This window comes from Tursiops truncatus, chromosome 20, assembly GCF_011762595.2.
Source record: "Tursiops truncatus isolate mTurTru1 chromosome 20, mTurTru1.mat.Y, whole genome shotgun sequence".
In the NCBI taxonomy this organism is placed as follows: Eukaryota; Metazoa; Chordata; class Mammalia; order Artiodactyla; family Delphinidae; genus Tursiops; species Tursiops truncatus.
The window spans coordinates 13035753-13056389 of NC_047053.1; the positions used below are offsets into that span (position 1 = coordinate 13035753).

The following is a 20637-nucleotide window of genomic DNA, read 5'->3' on the forward strand; positions in this document are numbered from 1 at the left end:
CCTGACCGGCCCTGCTCTGCTCTCGATGAATATCTTCATCTGGGGTCTCAGCTGCCCCAGAGGCCTGCCTGACTCCGGAGTCTGTCTGGGGGTGGACGTGTGACCTCAAATGAGGACAGGGCTCCCTCCTTCCCCGCCCTCCCCAGGCTCTTTTCTAACCCTGGCCTGAGCCAGGGTGTGACGGGGAGCTCAACCTACCTTCCTTCCTGTATCTCTGTGCCAAGCCTCCAGGGCCAGACAAAAGTGCTGCTTCTGTGAGTTTCAGTTTCCCCATCCATGAAATGGAGAGTTGACTACCTCCCTCCCAGGTGTTTGTACGGATGGCCTAAGCTAATGTAATAAAGCAACTGCCCATGATACCCAGGAACTGCTCCATGTCTGTCTGTCAGTGGTCTGCCCCTGCCCAGCTCTGCCAGGAAGTTCCCCTTGGTTGTCACTGGCTGGGGAGGCTTCTCCCAGCGTGGACCTCCACTGGGGAGTGTGACCTAGTGGATATCCATGGCTCAACCTCTCGCCTATCCCAGTACCCGTAACTTACAGCCTCATCTTCCTGCCCCCCGCCCAGACTGAGACCAGACCCTGAAGCCCCTGCTCAGCCCTCGCCATTGGCCTTCCTTTTCCTTTCTGTACGCTGGTGTCTGGTCCTCTCTGCGCCTGCCCACCCTCTCAGGGAGGTGCCTCATGGCAGCCCGCCCCTCCGGCCTGGTTTCCTCAGGAAAAGCCTTGGGAGGAAGCAGGGAGGGGGTTGGGAGCTGTGGGGGCCAGACTAACCCAAGCCCTCTCACTGCACTGGCCGCCATGGGGCTGGGGCTCCTGTTCCTTCTGCTGCTGCTCTGGACTCGGGGGACCCAGGGGTCTGAGCTGGACCCCAATGGGCGGCACGTCTGCATGGCCAGCAGGTGGGTCTTCTGGGGGTTTGATGGGGGGGAGGAGGACACGAGGAAAGAGGTGCTAAAGCGAGAGGGGCTCGGGGACAGCCTAGAGGGTGGTGGGTAGTGGGGGCAGATGGTGGGATGGCCAGGGACAGAGCGGGAAGGGGTCGGGGACACGGGGGCTGTGACCCTTGGCCAGGCCTGCCCGATGGGGCTGAGGCAGCATCCCATGTCTCAGGGAGACAGTGATCCACCTGCGGAGCCAGGCTGCCCCCCGGCTGACCCCTCTCTGCCCCACAGCCCCTCTGCTGAGCTCCACTGCTGCCCAGGCTGGAGGCAGAATGATCGAGAATGCACCACCCGTGAGTAGCCAGGATGCACCCCCCCACCGGAGGAGAAGGGAGGACAGAGCCCAGTGACCCTTCCTTCCTACCCTCCTGGGGTCTGTTTGCCCTCCTGAGCCCTAGAGCTAGGGTCCATGCCGTGGCCCAACCCCCCAGCCCTGAGGAAACAGCTCTTGAGGGGGACAGGCCACTGGGAGTCAGTGAAAAGGGCAGAGTGTCCCCTGGCCGCACCCCAGTCCTTCCAACCTGGGTGGGGTGTTTTTCAGCCATCTGCGAGGGGCTGGACGTCTGCCGGGAAGATGAGGTATGTGTGAAACCAGGCCTCTGTCGATGCAAACCTGGATTCTTCGGGGCCCGGTGCAACTCGCGTGAGTCCTGAGTCTCTCCTGAAGGATGAGGTTGCCGGGCAGGACTGGGGGAGAGGGGAGGCAAAGCTTGTAGGAATGTAATCTTAGAACAGCAGGGCCAGAATCCCTCCAAGCTTCGCTGAGGAGACTGAGGTCGAGACAGGAAGTGACGCACTCTAAGGGGATGTCCTGAGTCATCTGGTTTTTATCCCATCCACAGAGCCCTCCTACAGGTTCAGTTCTGGGCCATTCATCTTCCCTTTCAACTTCCGGAAAGATGCTGTGGATCCCCGTTAACTGCAGAATGGATGCATTCTTGGTCTCCCCGTATGCGCGTGTGGAGGGTGACTGGAATGTCCTCCCTCTCTGGCAGAAAGTGGGGCATGGGAGAGGGGTTGGTGGGCAGTTTAGCCAGAGGGCAGCCTGGCTAGGAGTCAGGGTTGAGAGGAGACACTGGGGGGAGTGTGGCTTCTTCTTCGACCCGGATGGGCAGCATTCAGGCGGGGGAAGACACAATGGGGGAACCCAATGAGAGGAAGGAGGGGCATAAATGAAGGCACACCCACTTCTGTGTGACTCTGGGCAAGGCCCTTTGCCACTAGTGATCTTTTTTTTTTTTTTTTTTAATTTTTTTGCGGTACGTGGGCCCCTCACTGCTGTGGCCTCTCCCGTTGCGGAGCACAGGCTCCGGACGCGCAGGCTCAGCGGCCATGGCTCACGGGCCCAGCCGCTCCGCGGCATGTGGGGTCTTCCCGGACCGGGGCACGAACCCATGTCCCCTGCATCGGCAGGCGGACTTTCAACCACTGCGCCACCAGGGAAGCCCATCCACTCGTGATCTTTAAGTGTGTTCTGGAATGTGGAAGTGGGAGGCTGGGCCAGTGGTAAAGATTTGTGTAGTTCAGAGTCTGGGGCAGGAAGTAAGCTGTGCCCCAGGAGGACAGGCTGTCCCCGGCTCTTGGAGGGCGGGCCCGGCCCCCGCACCTCTTCCTTGTGGAAGGGGTCGCAGGGCGAGGATCCGTGGTGCCTGACCCTGAGCCCGTTGACCCCCTTCCCTTACCCCGACCCCGCAGGCTGCCCGGGCCAGTACTGGGGCCCCGACTGCCGGGAGAGCTGCGCCTGCCACCCGCACGGCCAGTGCGAGCCGGCCACGGGCGTGTGCCACTGCCAATCCGACCGCTGGGGCGACCGCTGCGAGTTCCCGTGCGCCTGCGGCCCCCACGGGCGTTGCAACCCCGAGACCGGCGCGTGCCGCTGCGAGCCCGGCTGGTGGTCGCCCACGTGCCGCCGCCCGTGCCAGTGCAACCCGGTGGCGGCGCGCTGCGATCAGGCCACCGGCTCCTGCCTGTGCGAGCCGGGCTGGTGGGGCCGCCGCTGCAGCTTCCGCTGCGCCTGCCACGGCTCGCCGTGCGCGCAGGAGTCGGGCCGCTGCGCCTGCCGGCCCGGCTGGTGGGGCTCCGAGTGCCGGCAGCCTTGCGAGTGCGTGCGCGGCCGCTGCAGCGCCGCCTCCGGCCTGTGCACATGCCCGCCCGGCTTCCGCGGCGCGCGCTGCGAGCTGCCCTGCCCCGCAGGCCGCTACGGGCTTCAGTGCCGCGACAGGTGAGCCGGGGCAACGGGGGATGCGGGAGAGAAGGGAGGGAGGAGGGCGTGAGAAGGAAGGGGAGAGAACGGGAGGGAAAGGGGATGAGCCGGGGGCGCGGGGAGAATGTTGCGCAGAAACAGACAAGGATGGGGTGAAAGGGGAAAAAGAGTCCCTCGACGCCCTAAAGGCCAGCCTTGCCCACCACTTTCATCCGCTTACTGTTAAACAAAATACTACTACCAGCAAGCCGTAGAAACAGATAAAGAATCAACATTGTGGCAAAAGGATCGCAAAGTCCCTCTGAAACTCAGTGGTTTTCAAACTTTGACCAGTTCCACCCACAGTAAGAAATGTTTTACCTCCCATTCATATATAATATATGATGCGATATATATATTAACTGAAGTAAAAACTTAACCAGACAACACACATATGTACACCGAAATGTTTTCTATTCTCTCTCTCTCTCTCTCTCTTTTAATACTGGTCAGGATCTGCTAAATTGCTTTTATGAACTCCCTTCCTCACCCTACTAATGAGTCTGATCCAAGCTCGTGATCCCAGATAATTAAGTCTCTGGAGGGAAAAACTTAAGGATCAGTGAGATATTAAGATAAGATAAACCTTATTGGAAAAGTTGCTAAAAGAGTAGATCCTAAGTGTTCTCATCACAAGGAAAAAGACTTTTTTTTTCATTTTTTGGTATCCATATGAGATGATGGATGTTAACTAAACTTTTAGTGGTAATCGTCACAGTATGTATGTGAGGAGGTCATTATGCTGCACACTTGAAACTTATACAGTTCTGTATGTCAATTATAACTCAATAAAACTGGAAAAAATGTAAGATAAAATTCTAGTGGTGAAAACAGACATTTTATGCGTTTTCATAATGCATAAAATGGCATAGAGGATACACTACTGAGGACTGCTCATGCCAGACCTCCGAGATGGCATGGGTGGAATGGGGGAAGGGGAAAAGGGAAGGAGGGGAACCCTGGGCAGAAGGGAAGCAGAGGTTGAGGTCGTAACTTGGCTTCCCTGGCTGGGCTGGGAGCTCCTGGTGACCCTGGGACCCAGGGAAGGATGGGGCTCAGAACCAGGGGTTAGGAAAAGGCTGGAATCCTACTAGAGCCCACAGAGATAGTCTGCCCAGCCTCTTTGTTGTACAACACGGGGCAGCTGAGGCTCGAACCTGCCTGAGTGGCCCAGCTGGCACCGGGAGGCTCTCCTAGTGTTGCATGTACTCTTTCTCTTCCCAGCTGTGGCCACTGCAAGCAGAATGAGCCATGTTCTGCAGACACAGGTAGCTGCGAGTCCTGCGAGCCGGGCTGGAATGGGACTCAGTGCCACGAGCCCTGCCCTCCTGGCACCTTTGGCGAGAGCTGCAGGCAGCAGTGCCCCCACTGCCGGCTTGGGGAGGCCTGCCAGCCAGACACCGGGCACTGTCGACATTGTGACCCTGGCTGGCTGGGGCCCAGGTGAGGGGGCCAGCCTGCTCAGGGTGAGGGTATACCTTCCTTCTAGATCCTCACCGCAGCGGCTCCCTCAGGGAGAGCGGCCTCCTCCCGCAACGCATACATTCACACAGCCCTGGGGGCCCGCCTGAGGTGCGAGAGATGGGTGCTAATGGGGCCCTGGGCACAGTTTCCCTCCAGCTCCCTCACCACTCAGGCTTCCCGCCCTCTTCTCGTCCAGGGATCTGTAGTCTGTCACCTACTGGGTCTGGCCTCAAATTCAAGGCCCTGTTTGCGCCTGAGCTTCACTGCTGAAAAGTAGACAACTGGGTCTCTGAATCTACAAGTGTGGGCAGATGGGTGAGGCCCCTCTGTGGGGTCCAGGCCTGCCCTGCTCCCCATTCTGAGTCTTGCCTCACCTCAGGTGTGAAGACCCCTGCCCGATTGGCACCTTTGGGGAGGGTTGTGGCTCTACCTGCCCCACCTGTGTCCGGGGGGCCTGCGATGCTGTGACTGGGGAGTGTGCCTGCAACGCCGGCTACTGGGGGCCCAGGTGAGGACTGGGGCCCTGGAAGGAGGCAGGGGCCTAGGTCGGGCCTCTGTGCAATCCGCTTCCCAAACTTCCCTTCCTGGGCTTCTCCATCTCCCAGATTCCCACCCAGCATCCTCATAACTAAGAAGTTATTCCTCTTGTTGTGGGGTCTGCATCTTCCAGAGGAGGGTCAGAGTGATGCTTAATCTAAAAGGCCTGGCTCCTGAACTAGAAGTTACTTAGGAGGAGGGCGCCAAACCCCACTGCTGTTTCCCTAAGGTCTTCAGGTGGCAAAAACATAATCAGTGTCACTATCTCCAATGTCAGGTTTTTCCCACCTATAGGATAGAATGTAGTATCAACTGGAAGAGACCTCATTTTATAGAGGAGAGGACCGAGGCCCAGAGAGTTAGGGGCAGGGCTGGGGATGGCTCAGACCTCCAAACCCTGAGGAAGTGTCTCCGGATTCCATTGGCATCTTGCTTATCTCACATTAGCGCCAGGTGGGCAAGGGATGAGGCTCATGAGAGGTGGGCCCTGACTGAGACTTCCACCCTGGGGGACCTGGGAGCCAGGGGGCAGTTTGTGGGTGGTCTCTCTGGAAGATGGGCTTGGGGGCTAAGGGATTCTTCCAAACACTGCTAGGGGTGCTTAGAATGTGGCTGAGAGGTCAGAGGAATCTGCGTGGGCATCACCCAGGGAAGTCTGTATGGCAGGGGGTGGGAAGCAGTGCCCAGAAATGTACCCCCCCCGTGCCCTGCCCACCTCCATGCCTTCTCACCCAGCCTTCAGCCTGTCTCTCCTGTCACCCCAAAGCTGCAACACTTCGTGCCCATCTGGCTTCCACGGAAACAACTGCTCTGTTCCCTGCGAGTGTCCAGAGGGAAACTGCCACCCTGTCTCTGGGGCCTGCCAGCTGGGTAAGGTGGAAAGAAGGGTACAGGGAGAAGTAACCGGGGAAAGAGTGGCCCTTTACATGGGCTCCGGGGCCTCATTACTTGCCAGAGAGGCTGGGCCCTCTTCAGAGATGTTCTCTTTACTTGAAATCTGTATGGGTGCTTTGGGGCCCCCTGAAGATGTGACAGAGCCTCTGTCCCCTGGGAAACCAGGCTAGCGCCCAGGAAATGAGCGGACAGGGCCGGACACCGGGATGTCTCATCAGGCCCGAGAACTGAGGGCAAGGGTTTGCGGAAGAGGCCGTGGACCATCGGGAGAGGACCAGTGGGGAGGCTGCCTGGAGGGGGGGGCCTCCAGGCTGAGCAGAGTCTACATCTCTTAGAAGAGCGGGAGGGGCCCACAGGTGGAAGGTTCCCAGGATCTCCCCAGAGTAGGCAGTTCAGAGCTAGAGATGAGACATGACGTATGGGAGACAACATGGCCCTGAAGAGTCGCCCGTCCCTGGCTCTCCCTAGGATCTCATGGTCAGGATGCCGCCCTCCTTGCGGGCATTCTTGTGCCTCTGCTGCTTCTCCTCCTGGCCATCGCCTGCTGTGCTTGCTGCTGCTGGGCTGCCCGGCTGGATCCCAAGGACAGGTGAACCCTGGCCCCTTCCTTCCCGATTCCACAGCTCAGGCCATGGGTGGAAGCAAGTTGGCATCTGGTTTCCTCTCAGGGGTGGGGAGGGGCTGGCTTTGTCACACACGTAGGTCAGAGGTAACGAGGTAGCTGGCAGTGGCTGTGGCCTGGAGACACCAGGTCAGCCATCTGCCCTCCTCAGAAGCCTTCAGTGGGGGAGGTTCTGAGTCACGCGTGAGCAGGGGGCCCCGGGCACCAGGATGGCAGAAGGCAGAAGCACCGGGACAGCTCTGGGCAGGGAGGGGAAGAGACCAGGCCTCAGAAGGGAGAGTTGCCATAAAAGCCCGAGCAGTGGTTTAGCAGAGAATGTGGCTTTTCGAGAAGAGGAGAGGCGAGGAGGGATTTGAGCTCGCAGGCTGCTGCGGGGAAGCGGGGAATATTCCTTGCACAGAGCTTTGTTCCTTCACAAAATCTCTTCGTACTTCTCAGCACCTTGGAGGCTCACAGCAGCATGGAGGTTTGGAGCGGGGCACGTGGGGCAGGAAGATTAGCATTCTCAATTCCCAGGAGGACAAGGTGACCCAGCTAGTCACTGGCACGCACAGAGCCCGTGGCCGGTTCTCTGGACTCTTTGTTTTGTCCTGTGTGCTCGTATTAGTTCACGCACTACCCCTTGATCATGTCCCCCTCTGGGCTGTGGGGCATCCTCAGACCAGCAGACCCAGTAGCCTCCCCGCAACCCCGGGGCATAGAACCTGGAGGTGGGGAGAAGCCCCTCACAGGAAGACCGGGACATGTGCACAGACTGTCTGAGGAATGGTAATGATTGAAGCTGTCACTTCCAGCTTCGGGGCGGGGACAAGAGTGGGCTTCCTGGAGGTGGTGTCACTTCCAGAAAGATAGGTGAGCTGGGCTCAGCTGGGATGATAATAACACACTGCTGCATTTTGGGGCAGCCCCACCAGGTAGCTGCTGCTGTGCTGGGTCCTGAAAGAAGTTCTGATAGATAGCAGTTGTCCCCATTTTACGGATGAGGAAGCTGTGGCCCAGAGAGGCAAAGTCTGAGCCACAGTTGCTGCCTCGTGACTCTGGCGCCACGCTGCCCTCTGCGACAGGCCCAGATCTCAGGGTCAGTAGTTTGGACTTTACTCTGTAGTCATAGAGAGTCACTGAAGTAGACACAGTCACTCTGTCACGTGAATCTCGGGACCAGAATGGTCCTGGCCCTTTACTGCTGCCCCCGTCCCGCCCCAACCGGGGTCTCCCTCACTGACGACTCTCCCGTGCCCTCAGGCCAGTGAGAGATGGGACCGCTATGTCCAGGATGAAGCTGCAGGTCTGGGGGGCACTGACCTCCAGCCTGGGCTCTGCGCTGCCCTGCGGTTCCCTCAGCAGCCACAAGCTTCCCTGGGTGACAGGTAAGCGGGTGCTGAGGGTCAGGGGCTGCAAGGGGACAGGGCTTCCCCTGGGGCTCTGCGCCTGACCTAGAGCCTCCCCCTGCCGCCTCAGTCTCGCACCATGATCCGGAGATCCCCTTCAACCATAGCTTCATCGAAGCGCCCTCGGCTGGCTGGGCCTCGGACGACTCCTTCTCTACTGATCCCGAGTCTGGAGAAGAGGACGAAGGTCCTGCCTACTGCGTGCCACCCCAAGAAGGTAGCCCCCAAACAGCCCACTCAGCCCCTGAGCAGCCCTGCTCATCACAGCCTCTCCTTTATTCCTTCAGCAAACGTGTATCAAGCTCCCGTCCCGTTCCATGCCCTTCACAGTTCCTGGCAGTGGGATGCAGCAAAGAACAAGATAGATTCCTGTCCTCCCCAAGCCTGTAGTCTGGTGGGCAGTAATCAGACACATGTGGGACAGAGTGATACATGCTTTCATGGGGGACATGCAGATCGGGGCTCGGAATCCAGCCACGTCAGGGATGACTGGAGTCAGGGAAGATGTCTCGGTGTTAGTGGTGTTGGAGTTGAGCCTGGCAGAATCAGTGGGAATTAGCCCTGGGAAAGTTAGGGAGAGATGGGAATGATGTTTCAGGAAGAGCGAACAGTATACCCAAAGGATCAGAGGTAAGAGGGACGTGGCCATGTGGCGCTGAAGGAGTTTTAGCATGGTTAGAGTGTGACATTAGTGCAAAGTAGGGTGGGTGGTGAGAAAAGAGGGTAGAAGCAGTAGCATCTGCCCGAATAGGCCCTTCCCCTGCCTCTCTGCATCCTCACGCTCTCCCTTGCCCCATTTGAGGGGCCTCCCAGAAGATGCTGAGCTGGGTAAGCAGGATGGATTGGGGTAGCCAGCCCAGGTTTGGCCAAGCTCTTCTGTCTCCTTTGCCAGGGATGGTCCCTGTGGCCCAAGCAGAGTCACCAGAGGCCAGCCTGACCGGAGGTCCCTTCCCTCCCGCTGAGGATGCCTCCACGCCGTTTGCCATTCCGCGCACTTCCAGCCTAGCTCGGGCCAAGCGGCCGTCAGTCTCCTTTGCCGAAGGCACCAAGTTTGCACCACAGAGTTGCCGAGGCTCCGGGGAGCTCTCCAGCCCTCTCCGTAAGCCCAAGAGGCTCTCCCGGGGGGGCCAGCCAGGTCCTGAAAGCCAGGAGGCCGAGGAGTCCACAGGCCCAGAGCAAGCAGAAATGAACGGGGCCCCTCCAGGTGCCGCCAGCCCCAGGGATTCAGCCACTGGCCGCCGCCGGCTCCCGCTTAGTGGCCGGACAGTGGCTGAACGTGTGGAAGCCATTGAGGGCAGTGTCCAGGAGAGTGCAGGCTCTGTGACCACAATCTACATGCTGGCAGGGACACCCCGGGGATCTGAGGGCCCCGTCCGGTCTGTCCTCCGCCGTTTTGGTAGCTTCCAGAAAGGCCAGGCAGAGCCTAAGGTCAAGAGTGCCATCCCTAAGCCTCCACGCCGGGCCCTGAGTCGGAACAAGGGCAGCCCCGGGCCGGCCTCTGGCTCTGCCAATCAGAGCTCCAGCTCAGCCCCAAGTGAGGAGCTGACAGGGGCCTTGGAGTCTGCAGGGACTGGGCCAGAGGAAGTGGCCAGGGGGCTAGGGGATGGCATCAAGAGCTCAGGGAGGGGCCAGGAGCTGGTCCCTGAGGGTGGTCCCCTAGAACAGGATCCCCAGAAGCTGGCTGACGAGGAAGGGCAGGAGGAGCCCCAGTATGAGAATGTCGTACTCATCTCTGGGCCGCCAGAGCCCTGAGGACCTTGAATTTCGTGAGTGGGAAGACTGGATGGTGCTTAGGCATCTGAACTGCCCCGAATTAGATGGTGTTTTGTGCTGGGAAAAGATCCCAGGGCCAGGAAAGACACGCTGGAGCCCCTGCACTTCCACCGGGACATGTCAGAGCTGGAGGCCAGTTGGCTCTGGCCCTGGCCATGCTCTGGGAGTGGGTCTGGAAGGCCTGGGCAGAGACCCCACAGGATGGGGTCAGGAAGGGGAAAGAGATGGCTGCAGGGACTTTTTCTCTGTTGTCCTGTACTCTGTTTGCCCCCAAAGGCTATTCTTTCCTTCATTTGCAAAACATTTTTCTGAAATGGGAAACAACCTAAATGTTTGATGCCGAAAGATTAATTAAAGAGCTATTCCTTATGAAAGGTTCCTAAACAACCATAATAAATCAGGTCGTGTAAGAATATTTAATATGGGAGCATGTTCACACTATCCTGCTACGTGTAAAAAGTAAGTTTTCTTTTTACAAATTTCATTCCTTTTGGCCTCAGAATACGTTTAGAATTCTTCCATTTTTTGTTTATTTTGTGACCCTTTTACAGACTTTTTAAAAAAAGATGGATGTGCATAAAAAAGATTTGAAGGGGCTTCCCTGGTGGCGCAGTGGTTGAGAGTCCGCCTGCCCATGCAGGGGACGTGGGTTCGTGCCCCGGTCCGGGAAGATCCCACATGCCGCGGAGCGGCTGGGCCTGTGAGCCATGGCCGCTGAGCCTGCGCGTCCGGAGCCTGTGCTCCGCAACGGGAGAGGCCACAGCAGTGAGAGGCCCGCGTACCGCAAAAAAAAAAAAGAAAAAAGAAAAAAAAAAGATTTGAGGGAAAGGCATCAAATGACATTTTTCTCTGGGAGACGAGATTGTGGCAGATATTTATTTTCTTCTTAAATTTTTGCATAATTTGCAACTTTTCTACAGTGAACGTTCTTTTCACTTTTCTCACTAGGTTGAATATTTAAAATTATAATAGGCAATATTCTTCGTTAAAAATAAAAAGTACTAACATTATAGACATGTCTAGAGTAAAAATGAGATTTCTCTTCTCCCCAGAGGATTCTGGGGGATGAGGGAGGGGCCAGACTTAATTTTCACGGAGTGCCTGTTGGTCTAGTTCTGAATACTTTCCTCACATACTTGTATCAGCCAGTCAGGAAATAAAGAGCAAGTCCCTCCGGCCCAGTGTGCAGAGAATCTCATGAACAGGTTAGATGCTTCCTTTCAAATGTTTTTCTGTGCGCGTGAAAATAAAACAACATACCGTTCTGCAATTTGCTTTTTTACTTAACAATATAACCTGGCTATCTTTTGATGTCAGTAAATATAAAGCTACCTCTTTTTATAAAAAATGGCTGCATGGGATTCCATCATGTGGAAATAACACAGGTTATTTAAACCATCCCCTGCCTATGGGGATGTGGGTTGTTTCTAATTGTTTTGGTACAATAAATGATGCAGGGGACAACTCGGTCTACATTTCCTTTTGCATTAGTGCTAGGTTTTCTGTAGAAGAGCTTCCTGGAGGTGGAATTGGTGGGTTATGGGGTAAGAAAATTAAACATTTGAGTATTTACTCCAATTGTCCCTCCGCAAAAAGTTGAATGGCTTTGTGTTCTCATAAATTATGTTGACATCTATTTCCTCACACCCAATCTGATAGGTTAAAAGTGATATCTCATTAGTTTAGCACGCACAAAAAATAACTAAAGTAATAACATTTTTAATTATTAAAAAGTTAAACTCTTTGTACAGATAAAAGTTTTGGGTTTTGTTTTTTGGCCGTGCCAAGCAGCTTATGGGATCTTAGTTCCCCGACCAGGGGTTGAACCTGGGCCCTCAGCAGTGAGAGCGCAGAGTCCTAACCACTGGACAGCCAGGGAGTTCCCCAGATAAAAGTTTTTTGTTTGTGGGGTTTCTGTTGTTGTTAAGTATCTTCTTTTTTTTTTTTATATAATGTTAATTTTTTTCTTTTTTTTATTATTTTTGGCTGCGTTGGGTCTTCATCGCTGTGTGTGGGCTTTCTCTAGTTGCGGCGAACTGGAGCTACTCTTCCTTGTGGTGTGCAGGTTTCTCATTGCGGTGGCTTCTCTTGTTGCGGAGCACGGGCTCTAGGCACGTGGGCTTCAGTAGTTGCAGCATGCGGGTTCAGTAGTTGCGACACGTGGGCTCAGTAGTTGTGGCACATGGGCTTAGTTGCTCCACAACATGTGGGATCTTCCCAGCCTGGGGATCGAATGTGCGTCCCCTGCATTGGCAGGCAGATTCTCAACCACTGCGCCACCAGGGAATGCCTGTTTGCGTTTTTTAACTATCAAAAATGGTACCATTTGTGCACCCAATGTTCACAGCAGCACTATTTACAATAGCCAGGACATGGAAGCAACATCAGTATCCATCAATAGATGAATGGATAAAGAAGGTGTGGCCTAGGACTTCAGGTTCGAGCCCTGTTCTGGGAAGATCCCAAATGCCATGGAGCACCTAAGCCCATGAGCCACAATTACTGAGCCAGCACTCTAGAGCCCGTGAGCCACAATTACTGAGCCCACGTGCCACAACTACTGAAGCCCGTGCGCCTAGAGCCTGTGCTCTACAACAAGAGAAGCCACCGCAATGAGAAGCCCACGCACTGCAACGAAGAGTTGCTCCCTCTCACAGCACCTAGAGAAAGCCTGCACACAGCAAGGAAGACCCAACACGGCCATAAATAAATAAATAAATAAATAAATAAATTTAAAAAAAAGAGGACGTGGTCTATATACAATGGAATATTACTCAGCCATAAGAAAGAATGAAATATTGCCATTTGCAGCAAAATGGATGGACCTAGAGATTATCATAGTAATTGAAGTAAGTCAGACAAAGAAAAATATCAAATGAGATCACTTATATGTGGAATCTAAAAAAATAATACAAATGAACTTATCTACAAAAGAGAAATAGACTCACAGACATAAAGACAAGATTAAGGTTACCAAAGGGGAGGGAGGGAGGCATAAATTAGGAGTATGGGATTAATATATATACACTACTATATATAAAATAGATAAACAACAAGGTCCTACTGAATAACACAGGGAACTATATTCAATATCTTGTAATACACTGTAGTGAAAAAGAATCTGAAAAAGAATACATATATATGTTGGGAATTTTCTGGCGGTCCACTGGTTAGGGCTCCACGCTTCTACTGCCGGGGACAAGGGGTTCGATCCCTAGTCAGGGAACTAAGATCCCACATGCCGTGCTGCACAGCCAAAAAAAAGAATATATGTATATATATATATATATATATATATATAAAATTGACTCACTAAAAAAAGTGAAAAAAATAAGATCATTAAAATGTGAATTCTATGATTATTCTAAGACTGAGCTTCTTTTCATATCTTTAAAGTTATTTGTATTTTTCCTATAGATGATTTGGTTATGTTCTTTCCCCAATTTTCTTTTTCTTTTTTTTTCTAAATTAATTAATTTATTTATTTTTGGCTGCATTGGGTCTTCGTTGCTGTGCACGGGCTTTCTCTAGTTGCGGCAAGCGGGGGCTACTCTTTGTTGCAGTGCACGGGCTTCTCATTGCAGTGGCTTCTCGTTGCAGAGCACGGGCTCTAGGCGTGCAGGCTTCAGTAGTTGTGGCATGCAGGCTCAGTAGTTGTGGCTCGCGGGTTCTAGAGTGCAGGCTCAGTAGTTGTGGTGCACGGGCTTAGTTGCTCCACGGCATGTGGGATCTTCCTGGACCAGGGCTCAAACCTGTGTCCCCTGCATTGCAGGTAGATTCTTAACCACTGCACCACCAGGGAAGCCCTTTCCCCAATTTTCAATTGAGATGTTCATTTTTTTCTCATTGATTTATAAGTGCCTTTATATCAAGGATATTCTTTTTTATTTTTATTTAATTTTTTTTATTGGGATACAGTTGTTTTACAATGTTGTGTTAGTTTCTACTGTACAGTGAAGTGGAGTTCCCTGTGTGCCATACAGCAGGCAGGTTCTCATTAGTTATCTATTTTATATATATTAGTGTATATATGTCAGTCCCAGTCTCCCAATTCATCCCACCCCCACTTCCCCACTTGGTGTCTATACATTTGTTCTCTACATCTGCGTTTCTATTTCTGCTCAAGGATATTAATTCTCTGCCCAGTTTGTAATTGGTCTTTAATGCTGTTTATAGTTTCTTTCTTCTTTTTCTCCATAGAAATTAAAAGTTTAAATTTAGACAAGTCTTTTTCTTTTTGACTTCTGGGTTTAATGTCACGCATAATGGAAAGATGGAAAGGCTTTCTCTACCTTACAATCAGTGAAATAATCTTCTACATTTTCTTTTAGTACTTTAGTGGTTTTATTTCTTTATGAATTTTTAATTGAAGTATAGTTGATGTACAATATAGTGATTCACAATCTTAAAGGTTATGCTCCATTTATAGTTATTATAAAATATTGGCTACATGCCCTGTGTTGAGCAACATATCCTTGTAGCTTATTTTATACATAATAATTTATTTCTTTATGATTTGCCAGCAGCGCTGGTGTGTTGCCTTTAACACTGCTGACAAAAAGACTGAAAAAAACCCCAAACCCAGAGAATTCCCTGGTGGTCCAGTAGTTAGGACTTTGCACTTACACTGTCCTGGCCCGGGTTCAATCCCTGGTTGGGGAACTAAGATCCCACAAGCCACAGGGCTCGGCCAGAACAAACAAACAAACAAAAACCCAGAATTTCATTCAAATTAGACTTGGATTCAAATCTCAGTTCTGACATACTTGTTTTGTGACTTTGGAAATGTTACTTAAAGCTTGTTTTTTCATCTGAAAAATGCGGATATGGCTATATCCCAGGTTACAGTAGGGATTAAATGACAAAGTATGTAAAGCACCTAGTAAATTTTTGACTCTCAATAAAAGTTCATTATTATTGGCATTACATCATTCTCCCAGCTTTGAATCCTTTGTCCCTAGAAGCTGACACCTTTCTCCTCTTCATTTATTCATGTTTTCATTCAACAAACTCATATTGTGCATCTGCTTTGTGCTTTCTTCTGTATTAAGGGCTGGTTAATACAGAATACAATATAATACAATACAAAGCTGAATAAGACACAGTTCGTGCCTCCAAAGAGTTCATAGTCAATGGGAAAAGGGAGAGACAAACAGATGAACAGATTGTAAAACAAAGCAATCAGTGGACAAAGATAATGGAGAATATCGTGAGTAGTAGTTAGGGAAGGCTTCCTGGAGGAGATGCTGTTCCAGAAGGGACTACGTTTGAGGGTCAGAGGTGAAAGAACAGCACCTGCAGAACTACAAGCAATTCCATGTGACTGGAACATCTTAAGTCAGCCAGGGTGGGGGAGGAGCCTGTGTAGGTCAGGTTGGAGAACTTGAACTTTATCCTGCAGGACAAATGGTAAAGAGTTCCTGAAGCATTTTAGCAGAGGTCAGATTTACATAGCTCACTGGGATGGAGTGCGGTGGAGAGATGGATTTGAGTGGCTGAGATTGGAACCTGGATGAACAGCAGTTGCAGTCATAGACATACATGGGCAAATTAGATAAGCACTTAGGAGATACGGATTGTCTGGGTGGGGTGGGGTGGGAGGGAGAGGGAGAATAACAGCAGGTACCCAACAAATATTTGTTGAAAAGGTGGTTCACGGTATCTGACTTCAGTAGGTAGTGATGCTATTATCTGAAAAAGGATGGGAGGAACAGTTTTGGGGGGTGGGGGTGGAGAAAGTGAACTATTTCAGAGATGTGTTTGAAACAGTTTAGAAATGTGTATGGAACAACTGCCTGGAGACAGCCCTCAGGCAGGCGGCTCTAGGAGGGAGGGAGGGAAAGACTGAAGTTAGTCAAGAGACAGTTACAACCCTGTGAGCGGGTGAGATTAACGGGATAGGTAACCAGACAGGATCCCCCAAACCCACAATGTCAGGCGTGGTCTGAGCAAGGTTGCCAACGGTGGGTTTACGGCGGCAGGGGGCGCACTCGGACTCAGGGACGTGGAGCAGGAGGCTGCTGGGTCTCCCACAGCCCTGGGATGACAAGGCCAGCTCCCAGAGCGTGCCAGAGAGACCAAGCGGAATCTGCGGGAGACCGAAGGCCCTCCGAAGTTGTTGGCCTAGTGCCTTCGATGGGGGAGATCGTCCAAATGCAGCTGAACCTCCAGGGCCTAGGTTCCATCCCCCTGCCCTGGCAGTTCCTCGGGGCACGTCCAGGTCGCTGATCAGAGCAGGAGCCTGGAGCCCTCCCGACCACCCGCACTTTCCGGGAGACCTGACTTGTGCTTTGCAGTTTGGCGCTGCCCACCGCGTCAACCTGCAGGGAGAGCCCTAACCTGAAGGAGATGTCAGGGAATGGGGAGTAAGGGGGTGGAGGTGGTGCCGGGAAGTGGGAATGGGGTGGTCAACTCCAGCAGGGAGTACCAAGATGACCGGTCTGGGTGAAGGTCCCCGAGGGGACCAAGGAGAGAGGGAACGGGGTGGGGTCGGGGGGTCAGAGTCTGGATGCGGCACCTGAGGAAACAACGTTCTAGGAGGCAGACAAGCCCCAAACTCCCACTTGGGGACCCCGAGGGACACCTTCCAGGGACCGGGCAGATGGCACCCAGAAATGGGGTCGATGAATCAGGAGAGCAGGGAAGAGGCACACCATGCCTGGATAGAGAGAGGTCAGGGGAGCCAGAATGCGCAGACAGCGCCTGGATGAGGGTTATTAGGGGCAGGAGAGCGAGGATTCAGGGCACAAAGCCCAAGACAGACAGGATGGCAGCGTTGCGAGGGGAGGCAATGGAAGTGGCGGGAGCGGGACGACTCATGCGGCGCCAGAGCATCGGGCGTGGTGCCCAAGGCACAGGAGAAGTTGGGGAAGACGAAGCGGGCCGGAGGAGAGCGGAGTGCGGGAGCTAGGCTAGGTGAGCGAGGCGGACTGGCGTGCAACTAGGGGAAGTCCGAGGGAGCCGGAACGCCGAGCAGGGGACCCAATCCAGAGACAGGGCTTCGGGGCGAGGCTCTGGAGAGGCGATGGGGCAATGCCTCTGGGGGTTCCCGGCACGGCTGTGACTCCAGTTTAAAGCACCAGACCAAAAACACCGCCCAACGCAGGTCCCGGTGCACCCCCAGCTCCCTTGTTTGTCTCCTAGTCCGGCCGGAACCGGCTTCTGCTCGCAGCGGGGCGGGCGGGTGGCTGCTGATTGGATAAAGCCTGTTTCCAGCCCCCACTCAGCCAATCAGCGTGTGGCAGTGTTTTCATCTTGGGGTCGGAATAAAAGGGCTGGAATAAAAGGGGGGCAGAAAAGGCGCCGGCCGGGCCCGACACACAGCAGTAAGAACCGGGTGAGCTGGATCCGGGGGACCTGGGCCCCGGGCTTGGGTGCTGGGGGGCAGAAGGCGCACGAATAAGGGCGTAGGTTGAAGATGTAAAGAAGAGAGGAAAGGAGAAAGGAGAGAGACTGAATGGATGAGGAGCCTCCAAGAAAGAGTTGACGAATCGAGGAGGGAGCCGGGGGATGGAGGGACGGGGGTCCACTTCCATGGAAACGAGCTAATTGCCGAGGAAACGGCCCCCGATGGGGGTCGCGCGAGAGACTCGCGCCGCCGGTTTGAACCGGCTTCTCCTCTCCCATGCGGGGCTCGCGTGGCCGCAGCGCCTAGCGACCTAGACAGCGGCCAATGGCGCGGCAGTTCCTGTGCCGTCAGGCCAATGAGCGGGCCGTGGGCGGGCCGTTCTGGAACTCCGTGCGCTGATCTTGTGGTTCAGGGAGCCCGGTCTGGGAGAGGGTCTCCAGTGCCGGCGGGCGGGCGCCAGTGAGGGCCCTAGGGAGTGGCAGCCCTCAGGTATGCACCTGCCCAGGTATCCGGACCTCAGGCTGCCTCCCTTGCCAACCCCCAGGCTGTGTCAATCCTTCTGGGAGCCAGGACTAAGTCCACGTCCCTGAGCAGGCGTTAGTCCCTTCTTGTTTCCGTGCCTCAGTTTCCCTACGAGTGAGCCGAGGGAGAAGTCTCCCTGTCTGGCCGGGGCGGCTCTGCTGGAGCTGCGGGCAGGCGGACGAGCCAGCGGCGGAGAGGGTGGCCCAGGGCACGGGCAGGGCTGGGGCTTCCTTGCTGCGCGCACTTGCCTCCCGGGCCGCAGAGGGGTGACAAGCTCCACGCGCTGCGGCAGCGGCCCGGGTTGGCCGACCCGGCTGCATAGTGCCGGGCGCTGACGCCGAGGTCTGTGCGCAGGCGGCTGCAGAGCCGGAGCCGGAGCCTGAGCCGGAGCCGGGCCGCCGCGCCTCGCCTCGCCTCGCCATGGCGCCCACCCTGGCCACTGCCCATCGGCGCCGCTGGTGGATGGCCTGCACGGCCGTGCTGGAAAACCTCCTCTTCTCGGCAGTCCTCCTGGGCTGGGGCTCGCTGCTCATCATGCTCAAGTCGGAGGGTTTTTACTCCTACCTGTGTACTGAGCCAGGTGAGCCGGGTATTCGGACTCGGGGTGGTTCCTGGAGTGGGGGCTTTGGGAGAGGGGGGGGGATGGCGGTGTAGACCCAGCCAGCAAGACCGCCTCACTGCGCAGCACCTCCTAGTTAGCAAAAGGCCCATTTGATCCTCACCCAGCTCACACACACCCACAGTGTGTGCTGGGTACACATCACTGTCCCTGTTTTGTGACTGAGGAAACTGAGTCTCAGATCTTCTGACTTGTCTGAGGCCGCACAGCTGTAGACTGTAATAGATCCAGAATCCCTAAGTCCAGGGTGTTCTTTCCACCACCTGGGAACATGACTGGACTCCTTTCCTCCCAGTGCCTGGCACATCACTTGCTTTGCAGTAAACATGTTGCTCTCTGACTGTAAGAAAGAGGAACTCTTGACTCAGTAGCTGGGGTGCAGCAGGAGAGAGGAAGTGGCTTGGCCTGCAGCCGGTGGAAGGTTCATCTAGAATCTAGATGTTTTTCTGTCAGGCTATCATGGAGTCTCTAAAGGGCTTTTCCGATACAATTTCTTGTCTATTTTTGCTGCTTTATGATTTTCCAAAGGGCATTTCCTCCCACAGGCTGTGAGAACATCTCAGTGGCCTTCTACCCCCATGGGGGTGGGGGGAGGAGAGAGGTAAGGAAGATATTTATGGAAAGGACACTAGGTCTGTCCTCTCCCTTTGCTACACACTGGTGTTGCTGAATGAAGGCCGAGGATGCTTGTCTACAAGAAATCTAACCCCCACCCCTGTGTTCACACCTGATGACCTTGTGAAAGGATTCTGAATGCTGAAGGTCAGTGGGGTTCAGCCAATCAGTGGGACGCAAGTGCCTCTCACCCACTACCCTGCTACCCACCTTCCTAGGCAACCTTGATAGGAAATGTTTTCCTCTGCTCGCTGTCCCCAGCAGTGACTACCTAAGGGTTGAACTCAGTAATGTCTCTCCCCAGTACTTTTGTCAGCAGCCCCTGCCCAAGTTCCTTTGGATGGAAATAGCCCAAACCTGACTCCCTGAATCACACCACTGGCATGCCTCTTTTAAAAATTTTTTTTTAATTTATTTATTTTTGGCTGCATTGGGTCTTCGTTGCTGCGTGCCGCTTTCTCTAGTTGCGGCGCGCGGGGGCTACTCTTCCTTGTGGTGCGGGCTTCTCATTGCGGTGGCTTCTCTTGTTGTGGAGCACGGGCTCTAGGCACGTGGGCTTCAGTAGTTGTGGCATGCGGGCTCAGTAGTTGTGGCTCGTGGGCTCTAGAGCACAGGCTCAGTAGTTGTGGCACAAGGGCTTAGTTGCTCCGCGGCATGTGGGATCTTCCCGGACCAGGGTTCGAACCCGTGTCCCCTGCATTGGCAGGTGGATTCTTAACCAGTGCGCTGCCAGGGAAGCCCAGCATGCCTTTTTTTTCTCTAGAGTTCTAACTTTGAGGGAAGAGAAAGCTTTGGACCAGCTCATGCTGCCTGTCAGCCCGTGTAGAACCCTCCCTGGTCTCCTCCTCTGATCTTCCTAGGAGATTCCTGAGCATTCCAAGTCACTAGGGAAGCTTCAGCTGGGAGAGGTTAAGGACAGGAGAAAGGGAGGGGATGCTGAGCCTGCCTGAGGGCAGAGAGTATATCATTTATAACCTTTAGCCTTTAGCCACTCAGAAATATTTCCTAATAACCTTAGGGTTCTTGGCAGACCTTTTCCCACATCAGCAAGAAATCTCGGGAGATGGGAGAGTCACTCAGACCTTGTTCCTTAAACAAGCTTTCTGCTTTGCCCGAGAGATGTTAGGAGATTAATGACTCTGGAAGGGAACAGATTGGAGTGTTAGGCGCCTCCTCTCCCTCCCTCTCTCCTCTCCTTGTAGTTCATGACCCTTCCTGCTTGCCTCTGATGGATTCTTTCAGGCTGCACAGAGGGGTTAAAACCAGAAGGAAACATCATCCCCAGATGAAGCTTGTAGCATCTCATCCAGACTGGAGGACTATCGTAGTCAATTTTTTTTTTTTTGACCTACTGTGGTATCAGAAGGTCTGATTCTAGCGTTTTCCCCCCCACATCGTCCACTGATTTAATTTATTTTATGGTCTTGGCAGCGCTGGGGCTGGTCACTTCGTTCCTGCCTCAGCCTTGGCTTCTTCCTTCTTTGAAGTGGGAGGAGTCCCGGAGATTGTGCCTACGTAGTGCTGAGTTGGTGTTTAAGCCCTTGAGAGGCTTGCCTGGTCCCTCCTGTAAACCAAAGTGAAGGTGAAGGGTCAGGATTGTGGGTTGAACATCAACTTCTTATCCCGTGCCTTTGTTCCTGCCTCTGATTTTGGTTTTTCTGACTATCTGGCA

The 20637-nt window shown here is 53.9% G+C and overlaps 2 protein-coding genes across 10 annotated transcripts in view; both read left to right on the forward strand.

Annotated features, from left to right (window-relative positions):
* Nucleotides 1-14792, forward strand: SCARF1 (scavenger receptor class F member 1). Of its 3 annotated transcripts, XM_073797498.1 has the most exons (12): nucleotides 1-899; nucleotides 1173-1234; nucleotides 1483-1584; nucleotides 1784-1907; nucleotides 2637-3162; nucleotides 4408-4626; nucleotides 5027-5155; nucleotides 5951-6054; nucleotides 6547-6667; nucleotides 7943-8067; nucleotides 8159-8305; nucleotides 8981-14792. In XM_073797498.1, exons 4-12 carry the CDS (start codon nucleotides 1841-1843, stop codon nucleotides 9838-9840), a joined length of 2298 nt encoding a protein of 765 aa, XP_073653599.1. In that variant the 5' UTR covers nucleotides 1-899; nucleotides 1173-1234; nucleotides 1483-1584; nucleotides 1784-1840; the 3' UTR covers nucleotides 9841-14792. The 3 variants fall into 3 exon arrangements, with proteins under 3 accessions (XP_073653599.1, XP_073653598.1, XP_033704393.1); XM_073797497.1 differs by having other exon boundaries at nucleotides 1111-1234; nucleotides 1483-1907; XM_033848502.2 differs by lacking the exon at nucleotides 1784-1907.
* A 2327-nt stretch (nucleotides 14793-17119) lies between these two features.
* The window catches only part of SLC43A2 (solute carrier family 43 member 2), a 42449-nt gene continuing 38931 nt past the window's right edge, over nucleotides 17120-20637 (forward strand). Inside the window, exons 1-2 of one of the 7 annotated variants that reach the window (XM_033847193.2) lie at nucleotides 17120-17197; nucleotides 18086-18311. In XM_033847193.2, the coding sequence (XP_033703084.1) occupies nucleotides 18152-18311 (160 nt within the window). In that variant the 5' untranslated portion in view covers nucleotides 17120-17197; nucleotides 18086-18151. Of the gene's footprint in view, nucleotides 17198-17579; nucleotides 17699-17732; nucleotides 18312-18823; nucleotides 18952-18980; nucleotides 19113-20637 lie in introns of those variants that run through there. The other 6 variants (XM_073798011.1, XM_073798012.1, XM_033847194.2 and 3 more) reach the window with 6 other exon arrangements.

Coding starts and splice junctions, on each gene's coding strand:
- SCARF1 (XM_033848502.2), top strand. CDS start 682: ATGGCAGCCCGCCCCTCCGGCCTGGTTTCCTCAGGAAAAGCCTTGGGA. Junction 4,627..5,026: donor CCTGGCTGGCTGGGGCCCAG/GTGAGGGGGCCA, acceptor GCCTCACCTCAG/GTGTGAAGACCCCTGCCCGA. Junction 8,306..8,980: donor CTGCGTGCCACCCCAAGAAG/GTAGCCCCCAAA, acceptor CTCCTTTGCCAG/GGATGGTCCCTGTGGCCCAA.